Source organism: Podarcis vaucheri (assembly GCF_965113315.1).
Source record: "Podarcis vaucheri genome assembly, chromosome: 1".
NCBI classification, from domain to species: domain Eukaryota; kingdom Metazoa; phylum Chordata; class Lepidosauria; order Squamata; family Lacertidae; genus Podarcis; species Podarcis vaucheri.
Window position 1 is genome coordinate 63,368,516 of NC_138759.1, and position 14,388 is coordinate 63,382,903.

At 41.2% G+C, this 14,388-nt stretch overlaps 1 protein-coding gene across 6 annotated transcripts in view; it reads left to right on the plus strand.

Annotated features, from left to right (window-relative positions):
• The window catches only part of GAS2 (growth arrest specific 2), a 118,864-nt gene that overhangs the window by 60,902 nt on the left and 43,574 nt on the right, over positions 1–14,388 (plus strand). For all 6 annotated transcript variants that reach the window (XM_082210928.1, XM_082210930.1, XM_082210927.1 and 3 more), the window contains 2 exons: positions 10,537–10,600; positions 13,668–13,812. In XM_082210928.1, coding sequence (XP_082067054.1) covers positions 10,537–10,600; positions 13,668–13,812 — 209 coding nt within the window. The remainder of the gene's footprint in view (positions 1–10,536; positions 10,601–13,667; positions 13,813–14,388) is intronic.

Genomic DNA, 14,388 nt, shown 5'->3' on the forward strand with positions numbered 1-14,388 from the left:
AAGTGTGAATAAGCCAAACGGCAGGATGGAACCTATAGTCAATCCCTCATAATCTTGCTGGGTATTTCACACAGCAAAAAATGAGGTAGAACGTGTTTCAAAACCCAACATTATGAAACCCTTTACTTGCCTAGCAAGTCAGGGCAAGGGTGTGATGGGAAACTAACTGGAATTCATTTCCTGAAATTAAATATTTTGGTTGAATACCTTTAGACATGGAAGAATAATCAGTTTCCTTCCATTTCCCCATACTTTTCACTGAATACTTGTTAAAGGGAAGACTTGTTATCCCTTTTGGTGCTAGTGCAATTTAAATGAAGAAAAATGGCAATAATTGTAATTAGAAACCTTTCTATTCGTTAGGCGATGTACTTCCCACACATGCAGCAAATAAAAGACAGTGAAGGATAAAATAAAATGTGAAAGACTCCTTTCAATAGTGCTGTGAAATATGTCCACACATGACATACTTGAAATACTGGTATTTGCAATGCCTTATGAAAGACTTTTATATCTTTGTGACTTTATAGTTCTGGCAATGTGGTGGTTGCCAGGGCAACTCAGCTTTTTCATGATTAGTAAGACAAATAGGTATGAAAAATCAGTGTAAATTGTGAAGGGCATAGCAAATGTTTGTTCTCTCTTCCTTCTTTGGCCAAGTGCTTGTTAAGCACCTTGGTGCACCTGATTTTTGATGTTTCCTTTCCCCTATATTTTGTTTTTTCCATATATATATAAACAATACTCAGTTCCTGCTGCTTTGGAAACAACTAAACACTAATATTCCATTTCCCCTCCTGTTTTGACTTTTCTGTAAAAGACTTTCACCTTCTGGTTTATTTTTCTATTTTTTTATTGTAAAGGCATCGCAAAGGGGTGTCTTCACGACATTTAACATTAGAATTTCATAAATACATAAAGCGGTTCCACCATGAGAGGGGCAGGACCAGCAGTTTAAAAGAGCAATAACAAAAATGGTGAGGAAGGAAGGCAACTGCACTTCGCAGGCCAAAGAGTTCCACAATCTGGGTAAAGACGTTGAGGAGGCCCTGAATACACAAAGTTGTGGTTGAGAATTCAACCCATGAGGTAGATGGAGACAAGTTAGCAACGTGACAGTTGTGGGACAGGCCAGTTGTCACTGCAATAGCAGTTCCACCCACAATCCGGTACAAACTGTCCCTGATTTGGCATCAGTGGGGCGACAACTACCTGTGGATGCACCCAGTCTGGTATTCTGTCTTATCATAGATTGGTAGGCCTATGTGACTTTATGTTAGCAACAGGGGATTTGGCAAACCTAACAGGACTTCAGTGTCATGGCAGCGGCACAAAGGCACAACTTGCACCACTGTTGGAGCACACAATCACTACTGATTGATGGTTTTCTGCTGAGTTGGGTGGTATTCAACTAGGTTTTACTCAGCATAAAAGGTAAAGGTAAAGGGACCCCTGACCATTAGGTCCAGTCGTGGCTGCCGGAGCGGTACCTATTTATCTACTTACACTTTGACGTGCTTTTGAATTGCTAGGTTGGCAGGAGCAAGGACCGAGCAACGGGAGTTCACCCCATTGCAGGGATTTGAACCGCCGACCTTCTGATTGGCAAGTCCTAGGCTCTGTGGTTTAACCCACAGTGCCACCCGCGTCCCTTTTACTCAGCACAGGCCCACTTAAATATATCACCATGGCTAAGTTGGGCCTATTATTTTAAAGGGGTCTACTCTGAGTAATGCTTAGATGAATACCACTTAATGTTAATTTATCATAATACTGTAGGTTAAATTGTGCAGTAAGGTTTGGTAGCAGTAAAAGTGATCCGTACATATGTGTGCAACGTGCTCAGAAAGAAACATGTTTAATGGCCTGATGCTTATCTATGTTAATATGGCTGGTTCAGATCAACCCTACTGCACTTAGGAAATGTGACCCACTATTTCACAGTGACAACACAGTAAGCCAAGCTATGGTTTACTGATGGTGACTAGCAGGCACTTTGCCCTTCCCCGTTCCTTTTTACTGCCATGCCACACTGAGCCAAGTCAAGATTTGGCTTAGCATATCGTTCAAACCAGGGCTCATTATTGAAGTCTCTCACAAACCATGAGTTTTAGGTGTGGCAGCCAAAAGGCCCAGGAAGGAGCAAAGTAGTTGTTAACGCCTTTCCAGGAGGTTTGTCAGGTTTTTGGTAAACCACAGTTTGGTTGACCATGTTGTGCAAACCAGTCCAATATACTTAGACAGAGTTATATGCCCTTAGGAAATAATCTCTTCCAGAAGATGCAGTCAGAAGAATGTACCTCTAGAGTAGTTCTAGGGTTGTTTACATTGTGAGAGACACAGTCAATTTGCTTTCAGAAGTTCTTTCTTTGGAGGTTGTTCATTTGTGTTTATTTTCACTGGAAGAAGGTATTTTCGATTCACTCCTTTGCTCAGTACATGGGGTTATTGTCGGGTCACACTAGGAACGCTGCCTGTTGTGTAATGAGTCAGAGATGAATCAGGATTCCTTTTTATCCAGGGTGCTTTTTAATTTGAGTTGCACCTTGAGTGTATAAAGCAAGGCAAGTTTGAAGCGAGTTCAAGAGGTACCTTGGGAAGAGTGATAACACAAACAAGCTCTGTGAACCGGGTCAGTTTTCTTGTGGGCATTGTAAATGTGCTGCTTACAGGCCTCTCTGTCTGGAAACAGGCCTCGCAGCATTTGATTTTCATTATGTTGAAAAAAAAACTCCAGTTCACGTTATTTTAAAACATTATGGCATGCCCTGTGGGACTTCTGATTTGCTTCCTTTGACAGCAACCCCCTCCCATGCTTTTGAAACGCCTCTCAGGTTTTTTTTTGTTGTTTAAAAGGCTTGCCATGGTATCTGGGCAGCTTCTCTTTCAGAAACACAAGTACCAAGCCCCCTTCGGCACAAAGAACTAGTCACACATTTTTTTTGGATCCTCTCTTATGTTTCTTTTTTTCTGTGAAAGAAATAGGCAAGATGTGCTATTGCTCTTCTGTGATGTGGGACAGAACTGAAGTTCTGTGTCCTGGCAGTGGTTCTCAACCTGTGGGTCCCCAGATGGTGTTGGACTACAGCTCCCATCATCCCTGAGTTCTGGTCTTGCTAGCTAGGGGTGATGGGAGTTGTAGTTCAACAACATCTGGGGACCCACAGGTTGAGAAAGGCTGGTTTATTGGTTCATGGCATTTGCAAACTTACTTTACTTATATAGGGTGGGGCTCTTCCACTTCACAAAGAGGCCTACACCACCTGTAGAAGTTTTCTGTTGATGTTTGCCCAATACAGATGTGTATTGAAAATGTGTTGAAATGTCTTGAAAATAACCCAAGGTTTATATATGTGGTTGTGAATGCAATGTTGTGGGGAGGGGGGTGGTTGTCCAGTGAAACCAAGGAAAGGGGAAAATGCAGGGGAAAATCAGGTACAGAAGCTTTCTGATATGTTCTATTCCACACACGGTATCAGTGGCATAGCGTGGGTTGTCAGCACCCGGGGCAAGGCAAGTAATTTGCCTCCCCTAACCCGTGGATTTGCGCCCCCTAACCCATGGATTTGCGCCCCCTAACCCATGGATTTGCGCCCCTTAACCCTAACCTCCAGATGTTGCGCCCAGTGCGGCCGGCCCCCCCCTGCACCCCCCACGGTATGATACAGTATATACTAGTGGGATATAGCTGGGCTAAGTATGAAAAATTGTAAATATTAGAGGTGTGCAACTGCTTTGGGCACAGTCTGAATAACAAGGAGGACTGAGGTGATTTTACCCTTTCTGGAGCTGAATTGCAATGTAAACAAAACACTTCAAGTTGGATCAATTGGTTCCCCACAAAGCCTTGTACCTTTCTGTCTGTTTATATGTACTCTCTGCTTTCTCCTGTTTTTCTGTGTGTCTGTTTTTCTACTCTAGGTCCTTGAACTTTGCAAGGAGTGAAACATGCTGATTGTGGAGCACTGAAGAGCCCTCAGTGCTTCTTTGTTGGCGTTAAAGCAGAGGACTTTAAAAAAAAAAGTTAAAAGCTTAATTTAACTTTTAAAAATGGGCACAGTTCTGCTTAAGGGGGAGGGGGAAAATCCTCTGGAGCTCTTCAGCATTTAAGGGCAGCCCCACCTTTAATTGTCTTAATATGGATTATAGAGGAAAATGTTTCCACTACAAAGGCCTCTGGATCTCCAGTTGGCCCATTCCTAGGATCCCCAAGTGGATTATTTCAGGGGGGAGCAGAGGAAAATGCCCTGGAGCTAGAAGGGGGGAAATGTGTAAAGTCCATTATCAGCAAAGTGCATCCTGCTCCGTCATGGGAGGCAAACCAGACATGAAGGGCAACAGAGAATTATTGGCAGGCCTGTCACAATCCTGCTTTGGTTAGAAAGCAATGCATCCCAATGCGTGCTCCATACCTCACCTCCTTTTCTCTTGGTGACCCTGGTCTTCTGGCTTGCCCATTGCCTCACACCCCACCCAAGATGATAAGAAGTTATTCCGAAGTCCATTATGGGGCTTTTCCTGAGCATCTTCCCATTTTTTCCTTAAAGGGATGCTAATCCAATCTTTAACATGGACATCTCAGTAGTTTCTGATGAACACTTCTTCAAATGTGAGTCAGACATCTGATCCAGAGTGCCTATGTGAACAATGCAAAATTCTAACAGTAGTCTGCATTCTTATTATAGTTCTCCATGGACTGCTTCATGCAGCCAAAACTCCTGCTAACCACAATAGGAGTGTTTTGACAGAGGACAAATGGGTGTTTGGCTTCCTCACTGTATTATTGTGTATTATTGAGATCTTCTGAGCAATTCATTTTCGATGAATATGTCTGTCCTATATTATTGAATGGTTATAGGATCTGGAAGCCATGAACGTACTTCACCTCTTTCTTCAAAGACTCTACTCGGCAAGAAAAGGGTTTGCCTTCAGTTACGCTAGCATGCTAATATGTGTGGTTTGTTTTCAGAGTGTTTTGACATATATATTTTTTCCATCCTCAGTGCTTGTGACACTAGCGTACATACACTTATGCATTTATATGACATACATAGGTGTGTGACTGACTTATTTTGATGCAACACATGTTCTTAAAAACTTAATCAGCTTTAATCTTTAAAGCAAGCCACTAAGTGGTCTTTCATTTTAGCAATAAAATGTGAGAGGAAATAAAATAGTATTCAGTTTGGTATACATTAACTGTTAAGTCATTTTGACCCATAAAACCCACCAGCAACATATGGTGACCCACTGTGGGCCTGATTTTCCACGGGACCAAGAACCTGGGAGGCCACTATGTGTGGTTTATAGGTTTTCTTTGACTTGTGAATCACATGTTTGCAGCAGTATATTATATTCATCCTTTGTTTGGATACTCTGGAATTTTCTGCATATTCAATTTCTTGATTAATATTGCTTTTAAAATTAAAGATACTGGATGACTATATTTACATTATTCTTTCATGTCCTAAGAGACAAAGGCCCCAATCCAGCTGAAGGCGTTTCTGACTGAGACTGCAGTCTATACCCATATACATGGGCAAGTCTCATTGAACTATGCATGAATGTGTAGCATAAGTTCCACTGCTGTTATGATTCAGTTTGAATAAAGTGAAAAATACATGTGAATTTTTTCAGACTATTTGACTGAATACATCCCACTGCCCGTTGCATCAGGAAAAGTTTTTTCCTCCTTGTCTGTTTCCCCACACACAGTTTGTTTAAAATATCCACATTTTTATATGTGATTTGTCACTTTGAAGATTTTAAAAGTATTTTTGTATCATTCTGTTATTGCATAAATAGTATTATTTTTGACAAAGGTTGTGTAGTTATGAAAATCAATCTTTTTAAAAAAGTTATATATTCTTACTATGCTTACTCCTACTTTCAGAGAAAACTAGACAATCTGTAGGAGTCAGATATCTGTGTTTAGTAATTCTCACTAGATGATCTCTATCAAATCCACATAGAAGCTGATAATTTAGATTTCTATTTAGTAGTGAAATAATGGAGACTGAATCACAGTAAGCAAGAAGCAATATAAAAATGAGGAGTGTTAAAGCAATATAAAAATGAGGAGTGCTGGAATAGCGCACAGTGAAAGAAGTGTTAGGTTGCCATATCATTGGCGGTAGAAGATTGCCACACAATTTTACTGAAGTTGGGGGAGTAGTAGGTGGAAGAAAGGGCTCAGTGCATGAAATTTTAGAAAAGGAGAGCTGTAGCAACTCCATTAACATTAGCAATGTGTGTAGGATGAGCCAGGATCAACTAAGTATTGATAAAGATTGGGGAAATATCAACTTCAGAAATATCATTTGTGAGTAGAAAAACTACACAAAGTACCGTATCCTCTATTTGCTGCCTTCTTTATTTTCTATCTTAGAATCATAGAATCATAGAATCATAGAGTTGGAAGAGACCACAAGGGCCATCGAGTCCAACCCCCTGCCAAGCAGGAAACACCATCAGAGCACTCCTGACATATGGTTGTCAAGCCTCTTCTGGGTTGTATCTTAGACTTAGAAACACAGCCCCTCCCAACATCTTCATCTCCCATTCCTCCTTCACAAACAGCTCTGCAAGTTCCTCTCTGACTCACATTATCTGACCAATCCATTCTGAACAACCTTAGCCAAACCTTTCCTTTTCCTTTATTGCCACACAGTTTCCCCCAAGTGCATTCTGATCCTTCCTTCTGTTGACACGTCCAGATAATATAGATTCCTGAAGACAGGAAAGGAAGCTTTATTTTCTGCGTAACATACTGGCGCTAGGTGAAAGTGCAACAAGGAGGAGTTGTAGCAGTAGTAGGTAATCTTCTTCACCAAGAGATTAGGACTATATTTAGAAGAGGCCATGTTTATGACAATCATTGCTCCAGGAGTTTGCTTGAAATGTATTCCACAGAACCTGCCTCTTAGTGAAAGTTAAAACTTTTACGGATAAAAATGTCATAGTTGGAATTTGCAATGCGTGCAAGCAGTCCAATGACTTGTAATACATACAGTACTATGTTAGTTGTATCTGATTACAGTGTATTAGGATAAAGGATATTGATTAATTTATAGCAGAGATGGGAGTCCTGTGGTCTTCCAGATGTTGTTGGACTTCACTTTCCAACAGCCCCAGCTAGCACAAGCAATGGACAAGGATAATACCACTTGCAGTCCAGAAACATCTGCAGGGCCAGAGCTCCCAAGCCCTGATTTATAGATCCCTTAGATTATTAAAAGCAGTATGTAGTCTATATCTGTAGTGGCCAACCTTCTTCACAACTAGGCAAACAATAACATGCTGCTGTTGCACACTATAGTACATATGCAGCCCTCTGTGTTTTGGCATGTTTTTAACCACTAGTCCACTCACCTGGAGAGCAGGCAGCAACATAGCGGGAAGGTAAACGGTGTTTCCGTGTGCTGCTCTGGTTCGCCAGAAGCGGCTTAGTCATGACCTGGAAGCTGTATGCTGGCTCCCTCAGCCTATAGAGCGAGATGAGCACCGCAACCCCAGAGTTGTCCGTGACTGGACCTAACGGTCAGGGGTCCCTTTACCTTTACTTCTCTCCGAGACAGCGGCAAATTCAAGCTGGCACATTGCTGCATGTTGAACATCCATGTTCACACACATCTTTCTGAACATGTTTGTTTCCTTTTGTTTATTTGTAAAAAGAATTATCCTGCTTAATATACCCCGCCCAAAAACCCCCCTCAAAGTGTCTTACATGAAAACAGTAACAATTCGAGAGCATTCAATAAATTATCCTAAAAGCTTGATAAAAATCAGATTAAAAACAAAAGCATGCTCATGGGTGGGGGTAAGTAAATTCTGTGGAGTAATATTATTATAAATATACCATGAATCAGGTTGATTTTACTACAAATTCTATGTTTATTTGGACTAATTCAAATGGCTCAGTCCCATGGATTTCAAAAGAACCCCACTAGTGTAGGCAGCAACTAAATAACTCATATGAAATGGTTAATGCAGACAGTATACTAATATTGCTACTGATTCTTGGGGATAAATTATTGTAGGCCGTAAGTGTACACCAGCTGCACCAGTGTGCATGCCAGGGGGTGGGTCGCCATCTAAAATATGATGCACTCTTAAGAAGATGCAGTGCTTTCGGTTGTGTCCCATGCAACTCCCTCATTACATTAGAGTTGGCATTAGTATGGAACTAATAGCATTGCTATAGACCCATGATGATTTTGGCAAATGCGTGTGTAAACAGCAATTCTGTTTCCAGAAAGGAATTCAGCACTTATTGTATCATATAGAACTCCTCCCTCCAAGTTTCACATGCATACCCATGTCGGTACTGACCTCAGGAATGCTAGCAATTTTGCTTTTAACGTATCGGCATACTCTTATCACTTCACCAGATACTTGGTATTTTTTAATAGTTGGCTAGTGCCTGTGCTGTCTGTCATGCTCTAACAATGATTTCACTCTCTCACATTGTTCGTCATGAAATGCATGAAATGTGTCTGGAATATGTGAACCAGCTGCACAGCAGCACATTCCTTTTCATCAGAGAAGCAAAGCTCTGGCAGAAACTGTCTCTCGCCTGTTCAGTTGTCTCATCATTCCATACTATGTCATGTCTTGAAATGCTGCATCATTAAAATAAATTAATAGGACACGTCTGGATAGCTCACAACATGTTTCAAAACTTTGTGGTTTCTTGTGGTGTGATTGTATCAGCATATCATATCTTGTGGAGTTCAAACCATGGAGGACTATACCTATGGATGAACTCTTAATTTAATAGATTTAACCACACAAGTAAGCATATCTAATTTTTTAGAAGAAATTGTCCCGTTTGTACCTGACCATTGTGGGAAGGGAGCCACTTGATTTCAACATGGTCCTGTGTCATACCACAGAAGTAACAGCGGTAAAGAGAAACACGGTTGTTTGATATGGTGCACCACACCCTTTGAGAACCATTGCATTACACACTAATAATGTGTGAAGGGACTATAGTTGTGTGTGTGTGTGTTCCCTCTTGCTAGAGCATTTTGGTCAGACTATGTAGTGCAGATATGAAATATTTTTGATATATTGTTGTCTGATGATTGTTAAAGTATTGCTTTTCAAATATTGTCAGTTAGCTCCACTGATGAAGAAGTTAATAATGACTCTTTCCCTTGAAAGAGTTGTATCCAATGCCAGTGCTATTCACAATAGGCACATTCATTTCAGTGGGTTTATTTTACATATAAATAAACTAAACTGGCAAAATCATTATTCATTCAATACATCCTATCTACAATATGCTCCCCTTCTAGTTGAATGCCCCCAATATGTTTTAAAAATGGTCTGTATTTGGTCAACCATAAATCTGAGATAAGGATACTCTAAGTACAGTGGTGCCTTGCAAGACGAAAATAATCCGTTCCGCGAGTCTCTTCGTCTAGCGGTTTTTTCGTCTTGCGAAGCAACCCTATTAGCGGCTTAGCGGATTAGCGGATTAGCGCTATTAGTGTTTTAGCGGATTAGCGGCTATTAAAGGCTTAGCGGATTAGCGGCTTAAAGGCTATTAGCGGCTTAGCGGCTTAGAAAAAGGGGGGGAAGCGTAAAAAAATTGGAACACTCGCAAGACGTTTTCGTCTTGCGAAGCAAGCCCATAGGGAAATTTGTCTTGCGAAGCAGCTCAAAAACGGAAAACCGTTTCGTCTAGCGGGTTTTCCGTCTTGCGAGGCATTCGTCTTGCGGGGCACCACTGTATGGGAAATCTGTGGCCATCCAGATGTTGTTGGACTTCCATCATTCCTGACTATTGAATGAATGAATGAATGGATAGGATGTAAATTCTGTTAATCCTACCCTGCCTCAAAATCTCTTTCATTCTGAAAATGTAGCTTATAACAGCCTTTCTTTCATCTAAAAACATCTTTAAGGAGTCACCATTTTTTATTTTAAAAAATCTTGATAATATGATTTTATTACTTAAGCCATTAGACAGCAATCCTACAGCCACTTATCTAGGAATAATCCTAATTAATCTCAGTGGAATTCAGTTTCGAGTAGAAATGTCTAGGATTCCACTGTTAATCATCTGCATAAATTTGCATAAGAATAAACCATAGGAGCCATATCCCAAGCTCCCCTGGTACAGCAGATTTCTGTGTGTGCAACTGAACTTTCTTTTCCTGTCCTGTCCCCAACTAGCACTCACACTCTTCTGGAGAAGAAGTGGGACACATGAAGAGAAAAGGAAAATTATGCACATGGAGCCTTAGATACAACTCTAGGGCTGGAGGCAAGAAAGAGGACTCTCTAGGTGAAACATCCATGCATCTCATCAAGTGTCATCTTAAAAGACCCACTCTCACCTCTGTACGAGAGTAGAAGTACTTCTAGGATGCCAGCAACATTGCCATCCTTTATTTGATTGTGTTTCTGTGTCAATAGTTCAGGGCTGAAGCCTTGAGGTTCAGGACCAGCAAACAGACTGGCACATCACTCAGATACATAAAATATCTCTTTTGTAAGTACTTTTTGTCTCTTCTTATTTTTTTCCAGTCCTCCACAAGCAGCCCAGAGAAGTGTGCCTTTGTTTGCTCGAACTTGGAAGGATTGCTGCAAGGTAGGCAAAAGTATTTGAAGAACTGAGCAATATTTGCATTTTTGACAGCAACAGCTATTGAGAAAATGATGGCTTCAGCAAATTTATATTGGCCAGGATCAAGACAGATGTCCACCTGAGGCTGCACAGGAGCTTATTGTGGACAGTTGTTCAAACAAAAACAAGCCTCCTTTAATATGGTTGTCTGTCATCTTTAAACCAAGGCAAGGAAACCAGCAGGTCTTTCTAAATCGGATTATTTTTCTTCTGCAAGTTGAAACATTTACAGCAATAACTGATGCTGTTTTTGCTATATAACTGAGTTAGTTCTCAGTTCTCATTCCATTGGGATGATTGGGCTGCTGTTGATATGTAAATAGTAACAAGATGATGATGGTGATGGTGATGACGATGATGATATATTTGGGTCATCTGAAATAATGGATCAGTCATTTTTGTGACCAGCCAATGTCCTTACCACTCTACTAATCATCTGGCACATATAAGATAACTCAAGGGACAGGAAAGACATGTCCCTCATTTCATTCTCTGAGAATCATGCTGCTTCTGAGAGTCTTGAAAGCATGGCATGAAGTGAAACACTGGCACACACCCCCTTTCCCCCAAATTCCCTCATGCATACAAGGTGGTTTATGAAATGGTATTGTGATATCAGCCATTGAAAGCAATGAAGAACTGACTGAGCTAATTGTGTGAGATGAGTAGATTTTGCATTGTCAGTTCGACTTCTAAATTACATTTCATTTTAGTGCTTCACCCATATACAGTCATGTGTGGATTTAGTTCTACCAAGTTAAAGGAGCTGGAAAAGTTTGTGTTTTGTTTCTTTGAACTGAGAAGGAAGGATTGTGGCTGGACAGCGGGAAAAACATTTACTCTGAAGTATGAAAAATGTGGTAGGTCAGATTGTGTAAAGATGCAGGGGAAAAAGGATCTGCATTCCTTAAAAGAGTACAAGAGCTACATCTGATGAGTAAGGTTGCATGCAGGTGTAGAGCTAGGGCCCAGTGGGAACTGAGTGATTTACAGCCTGTCAGCGTCTGCAGACAGACAGGAAGTCAATGGATTATATATATAGGTGTTTGCTCCAGCCTAGGCTGATATTTCATTAAACAGAAGGGACCAGCTAGCAGCTACTACAACCCAGTATGATTTCACTTGTCGGTTTCTCAATTTTTTTTCCAAGGGTCAAAAAACATGTTCATAAAATTTGAACCATAGTGGTAGCAATCCTCTCTGTGCATTGAGTCTTTTGTTTTTATACCATGGGAGGTTTCTCATGTCCCAGCAAAACGTATCTATTTTCATTGTTTGAGTAGTTTATTAAAAAATTGGGCAGTGGGGGTAGAATTTTAAAATGTAAGAGATAGAGTGCTAGTTTTGGACTAGAGGATCCAGGCCTAATCCCATCACTATTTCACAGTTTAGTATCACAGGTCGTAGCTAAGGTTATAAAATGCTATTTTTAAAAAAGAAATATCTCCATCATATTGAAACATAGGAAGCTGCCTTATACTGAATCAAACCATTGTTCCATCTAGCTCAGTAATGTCTTCACTGACTGAGTGGCTCTCTAGGAATTAGGTAGGGGTCTTTTTCCAGTCCTACCTGAGGATTGAACCTCCCACATGCAAAACCAAGCTATAGCCATTCTCCTGTTGCTATACTGTAAGGTTGATCAAAAAAGGACATTTCCTTCTTGTGCCCCCTTTCCTCCTTTCATTTATGATTGTGGGAACTCAATCAGAGGAAAAATTGTAGCTCAGAAAGAGTAAACATGATTTGAATGCAGAAGATCCAGAACTCAATTTGTAGCATATCCATTGAGTATTAAGCAGCAGGGAAAGACCTCTGCCTGAGACTGTGGACAACCAAGACTCTGCCGGTCGCAGTAGGTCGGTGACGGCCAAACTTGGCCCTCCAGCGGTTTTGGGACTACAGTTCGCATCATCCCTGACCACTAGTGCTGTTAGCTAGGGACGATGGGAGTTGTAGTCCCAAAACCGCTGGAGGGCCAAGTTTGGCCATCACTGCAGTAGGCAATGCTGGGCTAGGAGGACAAGTAGCTGGTACAAGGCAGCTTCTACAAATGGAGCTACAGGAGTTCATTGAATTTTCTGCATTTCCCCTTAACTGCTAATGGACGTGAGATGAGGAGCCTCCTGCGAAGAATCTGTTCTTTCCTTTCTTTGCCTCCAGAATATCTTTTTTCTGCTGCTGCTGCTGTCAGTTTTCACTGGTTTTCCATAAAATAGGAGACTGTCTACAGTGACAAGAGAACCCCCTTCTGTGTTTTTGTAGCTGGCTGGCTTCATACAAATGTAATATAATCAAAAGCTGTTAAAAAAAAGGCTAGTCCGAAAGACTAGCCAGTATGGTATAGAGGTTGGACTATGGCCTGGGTGACCAGGCCTCAAATCTCTTCTCAGCCATGAAGCTGAATGGGTGACCTAGGTGTAGGCACTGTCTCTTAGCCTAATTTACCTCAGGGTGCTGTGCTGATAATATGGAGAGCAGGGAGGACCATGGATGTCACCTTGAGCTCCCATAACCTCCAACATTTCTCTGATGAAAATAGGGACGTCCCATTTCATAAATGATAATTTTACTATTTATACACCACGCGTTATTGGCTTGCCCCAGCTTCCAACATGTATAATAAAACATTAAACATTTTTTTAAAAAAACTTCCCTATACAGGATTGCCTTCAGACGGCTCAGGGGTGGATAACTCCATACCCTCCAAAATTTCTCCAATGAAAATAGGGACATCCTAAGGAAAAGCGGGACATTCCGGGATCAAATCAGAAACCGGGATGGCTTCTCTAAATCAGGGACATCCCTGGAAAATAAGGACGCTTTGAGGGTCTGAGTCTATTAGACCAAAGAGTGTGCTCCAAGAGTGTTGCTCAGCTCTAATACTGGAGCTAGGGTAAAGCGTGAAATCAAATACTGTTATAATGGTTTTAGGTTTTTTTTTTTTACACTTTTAATAAGGCAATGTAACTATTATTTTTAACATGCTGGAACTGGTTTTGTAAGCACTGGTAACCTTCTGCATTCAAAGGTTTGGCGTGGAGCCTCCTGGATTAATAAAACTGGAGAAAGAGATTGAGCAAGAAGAAACACTTTCAACCCCTCTTCCGTCCCCCTCCCCCTCCCCCTCAAAGTCGCCTGGCAAAAAGAGCACAGGGAAACTTCTGGATGATGCGGTAAGTGTGCATTAGCAGGCCTCACACTATACATATTTCTCGACAGGTGATTGGCGGGGAGTCTCCCTCTCCCACGCTTGGTAAGGTATATTGATGCACTGGATAAAAGAAGGGTAACCATTAACTATCCTCAGTTTGAAGTAACATCTGCGAGAAATGGGGTTACAGGGAACCAGACAGAGGGCCTTCTCGGTAGTGGTGCCTGCCCTGTGGAACGCCCTCCCATCAGATGTCAAGGCAATAAGCAACTATCTGACTTTTGAAAGACATCTGAAGGCAGCCCTGCTTAGGGAAGTTTTTAATGTTTGACGTTTTATTGTGTTTTTAATATGCTGTTGGAACCCGCCCAGAGTGGCTGGGGAAACACAGCCAGATGGGCAGGGTATAAATAATAAATTATTATTATTATTATTATTATTATTATTATTATTATTAGTAGTAGTAGTAGTAGTAGTAGTAGTATTACATCTGCTCTTCAATAACTTAGTTGATAGCACTTGTTAGGGAGTGGTTTACTGAGAGCTAGTCTGGAAAGGATATGATGCCAACTCCCCATCTGAATGGCACTATGCTTTT